The sequence below is a fragment of the Caretta caretta genome, chromosome 8 (assembly GCF_965140235.1).
Source record: "Caretta caretta isolate rCarCar2 chromosome 8, rCarCar1.hap1, whole genome shotgun sequence".
NCBI lineage: Eukaryota > Metazoa > Chordata > Testudines > Cheloniidae > Caretta > Caretta caretta.
The window spans coordinates 36,705,299-36,723,191 of record NC_134213.1 but is presented as its reverse complement, the minus strand read 5'-3'; the positions used below and the strand labels follow the sequence as shown (position 1 = coordinate 36,723,191).

At 44.3% G+C, this 17,893-nt stretch overlaps 1 protein-coding gene across 7 annotated transcripts in view; it reads right to left on the bottom strand.

The window, feature by feature from the left end:
- Positions 1-17,622, bottom strand: part of PURA (purine rich element binding protein A) — a 29,577-nt gene extending 11,955 nt beyond the window's left edge. For 4 of the 7 annotated variants that reach the window (XR_012669617.1, XR_012669618.1, XR_007357967.2 and 1 more), the window contains exons 1-2: positions 17,417-17,622; positions 9,864-11,218 (exon numbers count right to left, since the gene is read on the bottom strand). Coding sequence is in view for 1 of the 7 variants with exons in the window: in XM_048860326.2 (XP_048716283.1) it covers positions 10,166-11,086 (921 nt within the window). In the remaining 6 variants the exon portion in view is untranslated. Of the gene's footprint in view, positions 1-4,278; positions 4,360-6,777; positions 11,219-17,416 lie in introns of those variants that run through there. The other 3 variants (XR_007357968.2, XR_012669616.1, XM_048860326.2) reach the window with 2 other exon arrangements.
- Between the last annotated feature and the right edge of the window lie 271 nt (positions 17,623-17,893).

Here is a 17,893-nt window from a genome sequence, read left to right as displayed (position 1 = left end):
GCTCTTAACGCAGTGTGATCAAAAGGCCTATCTGCAAACTGAACTACATATGCTGACCAAAAGAAAAACCATCATTACATATCAGTTTAAAGAATTTAATTCACAAATGTTAATTGTAGAAAATAGCTCTTAGGCCATCTAATCCATCACCCTGCAACACTGCCATGCAGTACTGAGAGACCTCTCCAGAATCCACATCAGTTGTCCTCTGTCTGGTCTTGCCTTGAACAGATATGCCCCAGTGACAACAACTCCATCATCTCAGCCTGTAGACAAATTATTTCATAAAAATATCCCTCCTACGAAAACCTGAATTCTCTCTCTCACACACACTATTTTTATATAGAATTGTACCTCTCCATTAAAAACAAAATATCCTGATAAACGAATGGCAAATTATGGATTCTCCTACAATTATGGACTCATCAGCTTATTGGAAGTTATAATGCCATCTCCTATAGAGTCAGAGAGTCTAAGGCCAGAAGGGACCACCAGATCTCCTAATCGGACCTCCTGCATATCACAGGCCCTCATTCACCCTTCTTAATACAATCCATTATCAAAAATCTTGGCAACTTGCCCAGAAATTGAAATGTTAGCTCTGCAGAAAGCAGGTTCCAAACACATGAGCTGTTCTCTGAAGACACGCTGCCCAGCGTTTAGTCCCTCATGATTGTAGCAGGGGACTGCCGGATTTGAGCACCTCTGCTATGGTATCATAGAAGGAAAAGGGCAGACAATGGTAGAAAGGGTCCCAAACTTTGGTAGACATCCAGCACACCTAGAGTGGGGTTCACGTGGACAACACATCTCAGAGAGCCACAACTGTCTACCTGTGTGCTACTGAAAAATTAGAATTCTTGATCGTTGCTGGCACCTAATCACCCAAAAGCAGCTGGGAACCCAATAAACTCCTAAAGTTGCAAACCTGGATCACAAAAGCCAGAGACGCCCTCCCAAATGAGAACTGAAATAGTCCCCTGTCAATTCTTCAAACTGTCTACTCCAGCCAACAAGAATGATCTTAGTCTTATATGGGCTGACCCACTGCCAGTTAGTCTTTATTCAAGCTCCAGTCTCAGCTAAGCACTGAGTAAATTACTACATTGTGCCAGATTACGTGGGATGAGAACACAGAACTAGGTTTCACACACCCCCTCCCATACTAACGACACCATAGCCCATATTTCCTCACAAACCATGCTTAAAGCTCCACACACACACTGAACAAAAGCACAGAACACAACTCTGTGGAATGCTTAGCACAGGTGACCAAGTACCCAGGACTGTGATATGGGATCTCTCAGAAAAAAGGGAACTGAGCCACTCAAGACAGACTCCATATACTCCTGCTAGGGTCAAAACCTCTTCCTGGCCAAGTTAACTAATAGCTCTATATAAATCAGCTAAGACATCTGATTATCTGCCACCAGGCGGCCAGCAACCAGGAAAACCCCCAGGCATAGTCTCAGTATCACTTTCAGGACTAACCCAGACCGGTGTGGGTCAAGATGACCTGGGAATCCAGGTGTTGTTGCAGCTGTCTTTCTACAGCCTTCTCCACAAAACAGAAAATTCAAAACAGAGTGATAAAATGAAGAGTATGTCAGCATCAAGATTTTTATTTTGAGCAAGGGTCTAATCATTTTCTTAAGAGCAGTGGGCACTTTAAAAGAAGTGTCACCTAACGGACTCTGCCAATCAGCTCTTATAACATCCTTCACACCATCCCATTGGTTCTCACTAGCCAAGAGGCATATATATCAAGTTGCAAGTTCTAGCCTAAAGCTTCCTCAGCATCTCTGTGATCAACAGTAGAGGCAAATTAGTCTTTTTTCCCCTCCTACACAGCTTCAGAATAGGATTTCAAAAACTCTGCACCTTAATCAGTCAGGCTTAGTACATGGCTTCCATCATCAGCTCCAATTCCCCACTCACTACAGTGTCCTATGAGGAAAAAGCTAAGGAAGAGGCTGTGTAGGAGCCTCGGTTACTTATAGCCAATGACAGAAGCGATGATGAGCCAACTGGCCACCAGAGCAGTCAACCTGCTAAAGAGCAGGCTGAGCAGTATTATCCCCAAACAGGCGCCATTAGCCTCTGAGGTTGGGCCAAAGAGGGACGCCCTTCAGCCTGATGACAGCGGTGGAGCGGTGGGTGAGCAGACCAGAGTACAACATCCATGCCCGAAGGCCTCTAATCCAAGCTCAAAAACAAGATACAGAGGGTGGCCAGGAATTGACATGGATACAGAAACTACCTACAACAGTCCCCTGGTGGTCATCATGAAATCCCAAGGCATCTGATAAGAGACATCATCTACACGGAGAACGAAATCACCCCAATATAAGTAGAACTCTAGTTACCAGTGCAGGCTGTCCTCTGCATTAAACTTCTTAGGTCCAAATTTTCCTCTCAGTTACACAGGTACAACCATACTGGCATCAGATATACAGAAAAGCTTCACAGAGGAGAATCCAGCAATCTCCCTTTTGTGCTCTTACACATCATCAAGTACTTATACTGCACATTAAATATTAACTGATTTTTAAAGATATAGACCTGATGTGCTCTAGTCTCTCAACACTTCACTCCACTTTTAGGTTTTACTGAAATTGCAGGTTGCAGAGTTTATACCTTGTTCCCAGTGAACTGTACAGCACTGGACTTCAGTGAGTGGGACTCTATTTCCCCACTCACCATCTGGGACTTACTGTGTCACTACTGCTCACCTGCCAGTCTGCTGTGGAGGTTTTACACTACCATGGAACTTGGGGTGCTAGACATGCCAGTCTCACAGAACAAATGAAGTGGAGGTAGTATGCACTAGAAAGCACAGTATTTGTCTTTGACTGATAAACTAATGTATTTGTCTGGGGACCCATTGTCTGACAAAGGTACTTCAAAAGAGCTCATCAGGTACTATGCCACAGCAACTATTAATCATTCTCCCTTTGCTCAAAGGACTTCCTCTACTCCATCCTAAGGTAACACTTCTAGAAAATATTTCCAAGAACTGTTGCAGAATGCAGCTGCCTGCTTGGTAAGAGAACTGCAAACATCCAGCCCCCTATGAGCTACCCGGGTTATAAGGCAAAAAGTTTGAGAGTTAATTGATGATAAATCTACCTCTTAATCTAGGCCTGAGGTGCTTGAACAACCCTCTCGCAGTTTTAGAGTATACATCTTCAAAGCCATCTAGGTCTGCTGGACCATTTTCTTCCCATCCTGAGGTTCTATTGAAAGTGGGCCTGGTCCTTCTCAGTTCCCGGACCACAATTATGGGCTCTCCCTGAAGGAGGCCAGAGTCCACCCGGGGCTAATAGAAAGGCTTTGTATTTGTGTTAGTACACCTTGCTCTCTTTTCATAACCTCTTCCAGTTCAAATCACTTTCTTTGTGCCGAGTTTGCTGGTTAGAGCAACTCATTTTCCTGAGCCAGTGGATCCAGTTTTGGTTTATTTCTTTTAGTTTCACACAATGTCCTAGATGTGTAGAAACCAACACTAGAAAATAAATCCCCGCTCTACCCTTCAGTTCCCATATACTTCTCTAATCACAATTTTAAGTGTATTGAACTACCCAATTAGCCAGTTGAGAGTTTGGTACTCCGCTCCTATATGCCATCTAGGGCTATTAAGATGCATTATACTGATAAACTCAACGTGTGACCCTAATAACCCTCACATGCTTTGTATTTCACAAATCATGGAATACATTTCAAACCACTATATAAGATGACTTTACTTGGCCCTCATGGATGCCACTCTACCCTGTTCAGACAAATGACAGTTTTCACAGTAACTACTATACTTCGAAAGACAAAAGCAGAGGGAGACTAAAAAAAACCAACACAAAGCAAACTAAAGACAACTATCTGGCATGAATGTGTGAGTGAGGAGATGGAGTAGCTCTTGTTTGAGAAGACATGCAGAACCGATTCCTGGCCTCACCACTCCAACACACAAATTCCTTGCTGCCAAAATTTAGAGAAGCATTTTTCATTTTCATTCAGACCATTACTCTCAGTAATTCCAAACACACAAGAGCTCAGTTTTAAAAGAATGCCAAACATTTTAGGTCCAAAGTTTAGGTTTTGGCTAACAACATTTCTAATGTTACTAGGTTTAGAGAAGTTCATTAAATTAAAATTCCATGAACTTTTAAAAAAAATATATATATGCCACCTCCCTGCCATGTTTGCAACCCACACACAAAGCTTTTTGCACAATGGTAGAGAACCAGAGTGTTAAACTGACTGAAACCAAAATGAACCTACCCAGTGTAAAGTGACGCCATTAATCTCGTTTCTCTCTCAAGTTATCTTTCATTTTACAAGCAACATGCAAGATTCCCACAGCTGAAAGATTAGAGAAAAAATCTCAGATTAGTTTGTCCTTTTTGTCAACACATCATTTTGACAGCACTCTGCATGCAATCAGTTTCACTGTTACACTACCAAAACTTCACTATCCTCAGTTTCCCCCATTTTTGTGGGGGAGGGTAAAGAGGAGTAAAAAGCTTTATGAAGTACAAAGAGAATATTTTTTTAAAAAATAATAAAATGTGGCTGTTAAAGCACAAAAACTGGCAGGGGACTCAGAAGCAGAGGTAGAACCTGCTACTACTTTAACCTTTTTCCAAACTGTCTAGATATCAAAACTGACCTTGACTTTTCAACTATCCAAACTGAGTTAACAGCAAAAAAGTAGACAGCTAACATGGGAGGTGAAAAGTGAAGGTAAAGTAAATCTGAAAATTTTAAAAAGCTAATGTTTTAGCATAATAATGGATTTTTAAAACAATTTTTAATTTAAAAAAAAAATCTTGACAGTGTTCACTAGCAGGAAGCTCTCCAGAATGAACTTCAGCAAATTCCTTTCAGAAAACTACCATGAATTAGGAGTAGATTTCTGAATGAGCAATCCGATTTCTAACTAGCTGATCACACACAGATGCTCATTTTCTACAAACTGAGTTGGTAAAAAACAGAAAATTCAGCACTGCTAGTTATACTCTGAGTTTTCATGTTTTGTGTAAGTTCCCATAAAGTTTAAACCTGTTTTAGCATTCTTGTACATCAATGTCAGGATATCCACCTCCATCCCCGACAGCTTTGGAAATAATAGGAACAAGTCAATCAGATTTGGTATATGCCCTGAAACGGAAAGTCTGGACTTAAAAAAAAAAAGTTAGCGCTTATGAAAGTTGCTGAATCCACTGAAGTCCTTAATCCAAAATGGTCAGCTTATTTTTTGCTTAAAAAGCTTTAAAATGTTTATCTTAGAGAAATTAAAATGGAGGAGACTGACCTTTGAGGAAGGGGGAAGAAACATGTAAAGGAGCAAAAATGTAACATGGTAACCTTGTAAGGCTTTGAGGAAACTAAGGGTTTTTTTTCTTCTTAAAGGCCAGAAAAAAGTAATCCAAGGGTCAGTTTGAGAATTTACAGATACTAGATTACGTAAAGGTGGACGCATAGTCAAGAACTTCAGATTTGAATTATTAAAAAGTTGTATGCATTAGGCATTAGATAAAAATGCATATCTACCAAATCTTCACTGACAATAAAAGTTACTTGGATATGAAAAATCACTTCAATTTATGTTGTCAATATTTATCCTTTTCCCCCCTCCTCCCACTCCATTCCTCCCCAAATTCAGTTTACTTTTTTCTTGGGAGACGTATAGCACCACTGCATTAGAACGTACAAGAAATGAAAACAGTGAGTACAACTGATATAGATCCATTGACTTTTTATTACAAATTTACTTGATCACGTGGCTTCAAAAAGTTTAAATCAATACCCTATTTTCTGTATGCTAGTACAAAGCAAAATCTATTTTACAAATTAAATACCTAAAAATTTGACAAAAATAAAGTTTTATGGAAAACAGTTATAAAAATCTTAAATCCCCTTTTACGAAGGTAAGAGGTAACATTCCCTCCCCACCCCTGCAGTCGTTATACAATATTAACGTTCATATTTTTAGAATAGGTAGGTATATTATATTTTGCTGTTAGCATACAAAAGTCATACTAATCGCTTTATTTGTATATACTCCAGTTAGTGCACGAATGCCATCTGATTGTAATATAATCAACTATCTTTAATTGAATCCTAATTTACATTTAATAGTTTGCATAGTTTGAAAGGGATAAAGGTTATACTACAGCTAATCATAAAAAGAGTGATTACAGTGCTATTTTTAAAGGCAACAAAGTAATTGCTCCCAAATGAAGTTATCGGTCTGCTCTAGGCAGGGGTTAAAATTACCAGCAGCTTTCTGCCTTGCCCGATATGACTGTTACGTCTCACTAGCCATTCGAAGTGGACAGCCTCTCTCTTTAGAATGTCTGAAAAGTTCTTAGTAAATTGCTAGTTTTGAACTACTTCTCAAAGAACGCTACACTAAGTAAATTTCAACCCCTGCAAGGGATACTCAAAAAAGTGACACTGTCAAGTATTTTTTTTTAAAATAAAAGGTTTTAATTTTTAAAACTCTCCATTGTGTATGATGCCCTCTGAGAAGTTTGAAAAGAACACCCACTCCTCACCCCTATACCGGATTTTTCTATTTGGTGACAACTGAATTTCCCTCCTCCACTTCATAGGGTGCAAAAGCCAACTTGGCTTTACTTGTAAACTTCCTTGTTGTCATAGGCAGCTTCAATGATTTCCGCACAGTTCTGGTTTGTTAGTTAGCTTTTGCTCCCCCTGTGGCTGGATGGCTGCCTCTTGCAGCACAAGCAGAACAATAAATAAGAGGCATGAATCAACAGTGGCTAATTTTTTTTATTTAATTTCTCAGAGACAGAGCAATTTTTTTTAAACAAAAAAAAAATGAACTTAGAATCTGGAGGACATTCTCCATTAGATTATAACCGCTTTAAAGAGAGGTCATATTTAATTATAAATTACTTGACAGTGTCCCTTTAACTTAAAAATAAACGTATGTCAGTATTGCAATGAATTTCAAGTTTTCTTGCAGTTAGTCATATAAAGTAGTTTTATCATGCTCTTGGACCTTTTCTACAAGACATTTAAAAGCATATCAAGGAAAATATAAGGCATATTTTTCAGGAATTAAATTTCTTGGCACATTTGAGCATACTGTCTTTTTTAGAACAACACATATGGTCAAATATACCATTACCTTTATTCGTCTAACATTAAACAGGGTTTTCCAACTGTATTTTGTTTTAAATACTGAGATAAAAAACCTTGGTAAAGTACCAAGCACCTCAGGAAAAAAAATGAGATGCCAATAAAATTAAATAAAATCCTTTACAGTCATTTAGTCTTTCATCAATATCATTTATAAATTCCTAGAATATCTGGATGTGGATTTAATTTAAAACAAAACACAAAAATAAAACACTGACCACAAGTTCTCAGACACTGTTCACAACACTTTGCTAAACTGTGTTAAGCTGTAATGGTATGAATGGAACTGCAACAACCCATGCACTTCTTCACCCAATCAGATACCATGTAGGATCTGAATTTTACAGGTAAAGATTTCCCTTTAGTCAATGTTGACCCTGGGGAAAAGCCTGTGTATTTAACAAAGCTTATATTAACTCAAAAGTAAGGAAGGACACTTTGCAGTATTTTCACTGACTCACACTACTTATTGCTGATAACGTAGAACACTTGTAACTATGAGCAATGTGTGTCAATCTGCAGTATAACTTTTAAAACCGTAGTAAACAGTAGAACCAAGACATAGTCAAGTAGCAATACCAAAACAATTAACTTCCCTAACTACATCTAGCAGCATGGAGAATGCAGTCCTTTCCACATCACTGTTGAATTACAATAAATGAAACTGCTCATCAAACCCTCCAATTAAAAAAGCAGGTTATTAGACATTTACGTGCAATTGAGAACCATTTCAAATATCACATTATGCACTATGAAAGCTTATTTTTACTATCTGGAAACAGGAAAAGTGCACCTTAATGAAGCAATTTAATCATTTCCAGTGATTATTACAGAAACAAATCCTTAACTTCTGAACTGTCATCTCATATTTAACTTTCTGTGAATACTAATAGCAAACTTTTTTAAAGGGAAATGCGTGCAATGGAAATAGCTTTGTTTTGACACTTGCAGTACATCTCCAAAACCAGAGAACTATATTTTTAATGGAAAAAAAACCCCATCAGAAAATAAAAATCCTTTAAACAAACTTTCCCCCCCTCTTCTAGGCTAGATCCTTTACAATCAATGAGAAGCAGAGATAACTTCCTGTTCCAACAGGTGGTGTCTTCTATATACAGCAGTTAGGTCTACACGGCTAAATTTGTCAAGAATGTTAAGAAAAATGATTGCATCCCAATAACTTTTTAGTTGAACAACATTCTTGTTTTTCTTAAATGTTTTCTACAGAATTGAAACCAGAACATTTACTGTTTAAGGCATCTTTTATAACATTTTCTCTTCACTCATAATGATGATAGTCATGCAGCAGTTTAATGATAAAAATATATTAATATTTTACTATACAGCAGCAAGAAGTTAGTCAATTAAAAGCACACAAACTTTTTAAAAGAAAAACCTGTAAAAAGTCTATTACTATAAATATTTCAATTTGGAGAACACAATTTGACAAATTAGTGTTCTGTTAAATTCTGCATTTTCATATCCTACACTTTTACTATATCTCACAAGTACATACTTTTGATAGAAGGCTTGTACACTTGGGGGTCACAACTACATTTATAATGTATGTAGCCAGTATAACTAGCACCACAGCTACATGGAAATCCTTTACATACACCATCTTGGCTTTCACTTTTAAATGAAACTCAAAATCCATGGCTCAGTAGGATTACTCTATAATTGTGTTGCACTGATTTCTATAACAGGCCTACATAAGTTAATAGCACTGGCACAAATCAAAGTATAGGTGCAGACCTTTTACAAGTTTAGGAGATAGTGCTAGTGCCAGTGACCACACAAAAGACTCACTACCTGTTGTCCAAAAACAGGTTTACTGGAAATTGCTGCACATTAGGTAAGTACTTTAAGTACACATAATAAAAAAAATATATTATGAACAATACAAGTACATCTCATATACACAATAATGACAATACGCCTACTTAGTTGTAAACCAAACAGGTGCAGAAAATTATGGGAGGAGATTCTTTACTTTTTTTTCCTGGGTTTTTTTTTGTTTTGTTTTGTTGTTTTTTTTTTTACTATTTGAATAACTTTGGTTCAAACGTAAAAATCACAAGTTAGCAAATTTCATTTAAATGCCTTTTTTAATAATTTTTCTTCATGTTCACAGAAGTTTCACTGACCATTTTATATGTTTAAGGTCCAGATGCAATGCATATTGTATAAAAGAGAGCACTTATTGTTTACCTTGCATGAATTAAACCTACGTACCTTTTAACTCTACAAACTTCTGCATAACATTTAGACAAAGCTCAGACACACAGCATGCCTAGCCCTCATATATATACACATCTCTAATCACAGGTATATAGGGTGTCAAATATACTATAATAACCTCCATGTAAGGTTTGAAATTTGGTAACAAAATGAGAAGAAAAAACTAAAAATATTATTTTACGTGTTCTAAAATATCTCTTTTTTTGTGCTAAAGTCAAATGTTAGCTCAACATGAAAAGGACTTTTTTTATATAATTCAGCATTATTATAATCTTGACCATTTTTGCAAACACTTTTAATAATAATAGCTTAAACGTGTACAAAAGTTCTTGGTTAATTAGGGAAATAAACACTCAGTTCTTTATATTTTTTTTTAATCAAGTAGGAAACACAGTTCATATATAATGTTATTACTTTTTTTGTTTTTTTTTTGTTTGTTTTTAGCAGCTGCTTACTGTTTTATATGGTGGATAAAGTGGAGGAACATCCAGCGATGGGTGGCCAGTCGGAGAAGTTGCTGAGCTGTCAGTTTGTGGAGGTTGGTTGAGTGGGTGGTGCTCCCTTGGAGTTATTAACAGGTACATTGTTTTTTGTTGGTTTTACTTTTTTTTTTTGTATTTATCTCTCTCTGGTTCTGTGTCTGGGGTTCTCTTTATTACAGTATAAGTCTCTGTCTGTGTGTGTGTGTGTGTCTGTGTGTGTGTGTGTGTGTGTCTCTGTGCAGCAGGCAGGGAGGCAGCCAGGAGCCAAGTCGGGATCAATCCTCCTCCGGCTCGTCGGCCTGCAGCAGGGCTCCGGGGGGCCCGGCGGCGGCGGCGCTGCTCTCAGTCTCCGCCTGCGGCTCGGGCCCAGAGACGGCGGCGGCGGCCCGCTTGTCCCGCTGCTTCTCCTGGATCTTCTTCATCTCCTCCGAGTACTTGCAGAAGGTGTGGCCGAACTTGGCCCACACCTTGTAGGGGACGGTGATGGAGTTGCGGTAGGTGGGCTTCACCTCGCTCACCCGCATGAACACGCCGTACTTGTTGGAGCCCACGTCGAAGAAGAAGCGCTTGTTGTCCACAGTCAAGGAGGTGCCCTCGGGCAGCTCGGCCGGCTCCTCCTCCACGCCGTAGTCGTCGATGAGCTTGGCCAGGGCGTCGCGGAACTCGATGAGCCCCTGCGCCGGCAGCGCGATGGTCTGGCCCTGCGTGGAGCCCAGGCCGGGCCCCCGGTTGACGGTCTGGCGGATGCGGAGGAAGCGGCCGCGCTGGTTCTCCTTCAGATCCATGTAGTACTTGCGGTTCTCCCGCACCAGAAACTCGCTCTTCAGCGCCCGGCGCGGCTCGTCGGCGGCCTGCGCCAGCTCGGGCGGCTGGCTGGGGCCCAGCTGCGCGTAGTGCTCGATGAAGTCGCCCAGGTAGTCGCGGAACTCCACGGCCACCGACATGGAGAGCGTGAGGCGGCTCTTGTTGCCGCCCGCGCCCACCTCGGCGATCTTGAGGAAGCGGCCCTTGGCGTTCTGCTTCACGTCCAGGTAGAAGCGCTTGTTCTGGATGTCCACCCGCTTGGAGGCCAGCTCCTGGGTCTCGTGCTGCAGGCCGCCCCCCGGCCCCCCGCCGCCGCCGGAGCCCGACCCCCCGGCGCCCGGCGCGCCCCCGCCGCCGCCGCCCTGCTCGCTGCCACTGTCTCTGTCCGCCATGATGCTGCCCGCCCTGCGCCCGGCCGCCCGTCCGCTGCCGCCTCCGCCTGCCGCTTCCCTGCTCCGCCCGCCGCCGCCGCCGCCGCTGCTGCTGCAACCCCCACAGCCACCAGCCGGCCGCTCTCGCGAGATCTGCGGGAGAGAGAGGAGAGAGCGGGTAACACGGCAGAGAGAGGCGTACAGTACGGGGCGCCCTACTGTACAGGAGGCAGCGCCGCGCCGGACGGACAGACAGACAGACCGGCCCCCACCCCACCCCTCCCCTCCTCCACGGCGCGCTGCCCCCGGCCCCGCCCCCCGCGCGCGCAGGGCTCCGCTGCATCCCCAGCCGGCCCCCCTCCCGGCGCGTGCACACCAGCCCCAGCCTGCTCCCCCGGGGCACGCAGCTCGGGCCCCTTCTCCGAAGAAGGGAACACAGTTAAAAGTCTCCCCCCATTCCTCCCCAAAATACAGCAGGATCGTGGCCAGCTCGCCCCCCGAGCTTTGGCGCAAGTGAAAGAAGGGGCAGGGACTGCAGATCAATCCCCACAAGCCGCCTCGTCCGCTAGTTTTTAAAAGCTGCCTTTAAAAATAACTCCACATAAATCATTGCAAGCCGCCTCGTCCTCGAGCTTTAAAAGCGGCCTTTAAAAATGACGGCAATGCCACTCGTTGGCAGAGCCCTATTAAATGCAATGAACGACCAGGAGGACAGTTACCTTCAGATAAGTTTGCTCAGGTAACAGGAGAAGCTGGGCTATTCCTAGCATAACGGGGAGAGCACAGTATCTCAACACGGTACTCAAGCCCTGGCATAACGATCATGGCGAGAAAATGCACAATAGCTGGCCCTACGGGTCCCCTGGATAACATCATGTACCAAAATAACCGTCCCTGTGTTTTCTGAAGGTATACTACTCCGGTGATTGAACCAAACGCATTCGCCCAGAGTGGAAAGACATTGCTAAATTCTCGCTGCACGTTAGATCTGCTGTGACCTTTTGAGATGATCCAGTTTTTCCATTCATTGCAGAACCCCCCCCCCCAAACACTAAATACCACATGCTAACCCCCTGCAAAAGCAGACACCCACATACACAACCGCACAGTAGCACAGATCAGAACTGAGCTGCAGCTGTGGTTTCTATTAACTCATTTCTAACCTTTGTTTGGAGAGGGTTAAATACATATTGAGTTGAATTATAAAAATGACTGTTCCTCCAGCCCCTTCTCCCCACAGCTGCAGGGATCCAGGGAAAGGAACCCGCCTGGGAGCTTCATCTCCTTTCAGATTCGGGACCGAGCTCCCGGGGCAGGTCTGAATAGACACCCCGCTCTGGAAGCGGCAGTTATTCGGGGTTTGAGAGAGAAGTGACTCAGTGTCAGGCCCCAGACAGCCATAGATGAGAAATCAGAAGGGAGGGTCCCAAAGGAGGGAAGAAAATTCATCGCGTAAATATGCCCGGCATTTCCAGGGAAAAGCAGCTCTTGGTCAGGCTGGCTAGGGCTGACTCCGAGCTGAGGAATCAGCAGGCTGGAAACACCCCCCAGGAGGCTCAGCTGGGGGACGGACGGACGGACGGACTTGAAAAAGTCAGCAGGCAGTCTGGCTGCTGTCCCCTTGAAAAAGAAAAGAGCTAGCAGGTCACCCCGCTTCCCCCCTGCAAAGCGGCCCGCGGGCCTGGCGAGGACGCAGCAGGCACAGTGTTGTGTGCAGGGCGACCTGGGAAGGGGCTTCCTGGACGGCGGGGTTGGGAGGACGGGAAAGTGGATGAAAGTGTCCTTGGCCTAGGGTATGAGGGGACCCGAGTGGGGTGAAGGGAAGATTCCCCTGGCCTCGGAACAGAGCTCGCGGAGCTAAGAGACGCTGCCCCTGGGGACACCCAGAGCCTCAGTCATGGCCTTAGCCGATTTTAGCCAAGCTCCAGTTGCATTGCCAAGCGCTGGGTGTGCCCAGCAGCCCTGCCCTCCCGCCGCCCTCAGCCGGGCAAGGGAAGGGGTGCCCGGACGTAGGGACTTTACCTGTCCGGCCACAGATGTCACTCCCGTCCGACGCGCCCCTCCGCCCCTCGCACGCACCGGTCTGCCCGGCAAGGCTGGCGGGGCATCGGGGGACCTCCCCGCTGGGACCCGACGGACCAAACTGGCTGCAGTGAGGGCGAGCGGGGTCCCCAGCAGGGCGCGGGGAGGGGGTGGGAACATTTCGCTGTATCAAAGAACCCAAGGCAGCTGCGTGGAACTGGCGCGGTAGAGGCGAGAGCCGGGCTCACTGCGCCTTCTCCAGAGCCCCCTCCCCGCACCACCCCCAGAGCCGGGCACTGCCCTCGAGCGGGCTAGAGCGGCTGCCCCACGCCGAGGGGGCTCCGCAGGGAAAGCTCCTTACTCCGCTGCTCTGCCCTTGATCGCCCCTCGCCAGCACCAGCTGCCCCTACTCCAATGGCTCATCCTCCCCCCACTCCCACCCTCTTCCCCTTGGGTCCACTGCCTCATCGCCATGGCCCATCCTCCTCCCGCCCAGAGCCCCTCGGCGGGGCAGGCAGTCTGGCTACTGCTCCCAAGCCGATCGGGGCTCCCTTTCCCTTGCTGTAGCTCCCAGAGCACCCACCCCCAGAAGGAACAGGCTCTCGCCTGACCAGCTGTGTTAGCTCGGCTACCCGAAGGAAAATTCCGAGTCCAGGGGCAGCAGGAAACGTACAGAGTGGCATTAGTTCTGACACTGGCAGGAGGTGGCGACTGGGACTAAGGAGGCAGGAGAAAAAGTCAAACCCGAGTGGCGCTGGCGGGGGGGGGGGGCATTATTCGATGTGACCCCCATGAGCTCTCTGACAGATCCAACCCCAAAGTCCAGCTCCCCAGGACTTGGTGTTCACAAGCCGTCCTGACCCAGACCAAACCCTGCTTTCTAAAACCTCTCCCCAGCTTCTTCCCAAGGCGGCGAGAGGTCTGCGGAAGGAGGTGAAGCTCCAGTGGATGTCTAGAGTCGGTCGGCTTCCCAAGGAACGCCCTGCACACTCCTCCTAGTGGGGCATTCACACGCCCCTCGGTGTCCTCCACTTCTACAGCGACTTCACTTGCTAAGGGAAAGCATTAGAAGAGAAAACCAAGGATCGGGATCGCTTGCCACGTCCCATCATTCTAACCGAGGACCTGAACAAGATTGCTTTTTAAGGGCTAAATCCGAACCCAAATATTTATGCTCGGTAAAAGAGATAAAGGGGAAATGCACAATTAATAAAAAAGATATTTTCCTCTGTGGTAAGTGATCTAACCTAGCAAGGGAATCCTTAATAGCCAGCCAGTGCCCTCTCACTGTGTGTGCAGCATCTGCAGCCCACCCCACTACCTACACCGGAATTTGAGCTTCTCTTTACTATTCCCGTTTTGTTTGTCTGTGAAGGAAATGTACCATTGTTATATTCTCTTCCCCCCCCCCCCCCAGGTATGGTCAATCCACTGCTACAGAGACAAATTTTAAAAGCAAGGTTTCAATTATGTCTTTCCCCTTGTACTCTCCTATAAACACACCGAATTAGAGGAGAAACACTCGAAAAGCAGTTCTACACCAGTACTTACGGCTTGTTAGCTGTGGGGGACAGCCTGGAAAAAGGGATACGCACAGCACCACGTCAATTTAAAGGGTTTGACTAATTTGAAACAAAAATTTTAGTTTTTAGATCTGTTGGAAAAGCAAGATTGTATCGAACAATTATCTTAAATTATAGCATCTAACCAGCTTCTAGAAACCAGATTTATCCTCATAGGTTTTAGACAAGACATTTAAATGCGCCTTCGAATTACAAACTGAATACATCCATCTGCCAATCTAAACAACCAGATTTTAAGAAACATAATTTTGAACTTTTGAAACCATTTTTATTCCATCTTTTGTGCTTTTAAAACTAATCTCACCAGGAATATCACAAAGCGATCTAAACCCTCTAAACTAGTTGGAAGTTAGTTCACCGGAATCCAGACTACAGAAACGGAACGGATTCATTTTAATTCCAAAGTGACATTTTTAAAGTTTGCTGTTTTGCCCTTAGGTTTCCGATCGTGACAATTTTTAAAGAATGACCGTTTCCATGACTGTCGATCGAGTTTTTGCAACGAAAAATGTTTTTTATTTAAACTTCAGAAAGATATAGCAGCCATTGTTAAAGATTCGAATCGAAATTTATAAATTTTAAGTACAAAATATCCTATTTACACGACAGCTGTGGGAGACAACTAAACAGCAAATCAAATGTAGGGAGTACAAAAACTAATCTGTGTATGTTCCAAACAAATTCTTAGATGTAAGCAATAATTACTAGAGAAGAGAAAATGAAGGGAAAACGAAAAATAATTGAAAATGTGTCCAAGTAAAACACCAACACCAAATTTTAAAAAAGCTCAATACAAGCGTTTTCGTTAAAATGTATTAACATGTGTGGGAAAATATGTAATATTTTGTTTTTAATCAATATATTTCGTTTAATTAGCCTGATTAAAATTAACTTCCAAGACAACTGCTGTTAAGAAGTTGCATGAATGGATCAGGTGAACTTCTTTTAAAGGCTGTTTTTTTCCCCTGAGAAACTGAACAAGTTTCACTGAAAGTACAGATCGCAAAACTTTACACTCCAATTCTCTCTGGATGTGAAAATGATGGAAGTTCTGAAGTCAAAAAGACAATTTAATATAAGTACATCAAACCAACAACTCCTACTTTGAAACTTCTACAGAATATTCAAGAAAGCTTAAAGCCAGAATGTTTCCATTATCTCTAGTTTCTACCAGTCCCTCTGTGAGGGAATACAGTGACGAAATAATGTCACATCCACCTTATTCAAATTCAGAAACACTCTAGCATTTAATTTGTACTACTTCAACATGAGACATGCTTTTACTAATAATTAATCTTGTAGCTATTTTATCATTTAACATTATACTGTTTGTAACATTTAAAAATCGCAAAAAGTAAACTGTGAAAGAATGAGCAAGCTACAATTTAACAATATTTTTCTTATGTAATTGCTTTAATACTAATTAATACATTTTGATAAAAAAACACAGAACACAAGAATCCCAGACTGAGAACAGATATAGTAAATTAGATTTTAAAAACTGAGACAAATGGATTCAACTCATGATATCTGCTCTACCTTGGTGTAGACTTAATGGGTCAGGAGCGAAATCTTTAATAAACGTTAATACAGAACAACTGAATCTCAAAAAATAGCACTTAAGTAATTTGTTTTATTCTTAAAAAAAACCATCAAAACTGAGAGACAATAGAGTCAAATCCTGCTTCTTAGCATAACCCTGGTGTACACTGAATGGAGTAGAACCAGAATCTTTCACAAGACAGATATACACCCAGCTATATTCTCCACAGTCTTCTTCAGATCTTACAGTTGTTTAAAAGGATTTGCTGATCCCTGGTGAACTTTAGAATCATCAGCTACTCTTTTTCATACCCGAAATCAATACATCAATTGCTATGCACTCTAGAGCGAGCTGAAAATGACCCAGTTTGTAAGAATAAAGAGAAAGATAAGAAGCCATAAGGAGAAGTAACCACAGTCACCATAGGTTGCTAGAAAATAAAATATAGGCTCAGTGAACCCACACAAGGCTCTGCATCCTTGGATATTTGAGACCATCAGAATCCCCCCAAAAAACAGGCACTTCCGTCCCTCTGGCGGCCTGGGGGAGAGAACTGAGTTCGATATTTAAAATTCTGACAGTGAAGCCCTGGAAGTGGGGAACCAGTTGATTTCTAAAAGCCAAACTCCTGAGACTGAGGAGAATCCCACCTAAAACATGACGACCTCACAACAAACAAAAAAAGACACCCCCACCCATCCCAATAAAGCAATACTATAATTTTCGGGGGAAGGAGGAGGAAAATGCAGGGCCCGATGCTCCTAAAAGGCTTTGCCTTCATAAGATCCTGAACCATCCGACTGCCATGCAACTGATTAAAGAAAAACAAATTACTGTCCTTTAGTTACACCGCAAGATTTAGATGGGGGCGGGGGGGGGGGGACCGGGGAAATCCACAGCTGTGTGGGCTTTACACTTTTATACCCGCAGACATTCAACATGTCAGGGTGATGGGCTCATTTTATTTTCAGACTATTTGCCCGCTGGCCTTGTTGATATTCTAGTCTATTATTAATAATCATTATTTTCAATAGGTCTGATACACTAAGTGCCATCTCCGATTCCCCCCCGGGTTGTGTTTGCTTGGCTGAGGGAGGGAGCCGAACAAATCAGTGGCAGCCAAAGTCAGACCCGACCCAGAGATTACTACTACAGCGGCCCCGGGAAGCGGCGGACATCTCCGGGCGGCGGGCGCAGGCTTACCGGGGCTCGAAGTTCACATGGAGCGGGTGAAGGGGACGCGGGGCTGCGGCGCGCTGGCCCCGGCGGCAGGTGAGCGCACCTGCCCCGCGCGGGAGCTGCCGGGGGCAGGAAGGCGGCTGGCTGCGGCGGAGCAGCAGAGCAGGCCCGGCCAGAGCCCGCCGCTCGCAGCGCACGCACAGCCCCGGCGCTCGGCTCGGCTCTCCCCGCAGACGGCGAGTCGTGGCAGCCCGGCGTCGGCACGTAACCCGGCGCTCCGTACTTGACACCGCTGCCGTCAGTGCGCCTCCCCCCTGGCTAGCCCCCCTCTGCGGCTCGCCGCGCCGGGCTGCGCGGAGGCAGGGAGGGTGGCGGGCCGGGTGCCCCGGGTAGGGGTGGATGGGCCCAGCCTGCCCGCCCGCTCGCAGCGGGGCGAAGATCCGTGGGGGAAGTGCGCCGCCGCCTCCTTCCCGCAGCGCGGAGAGCTCGGCCCGGGCTCGA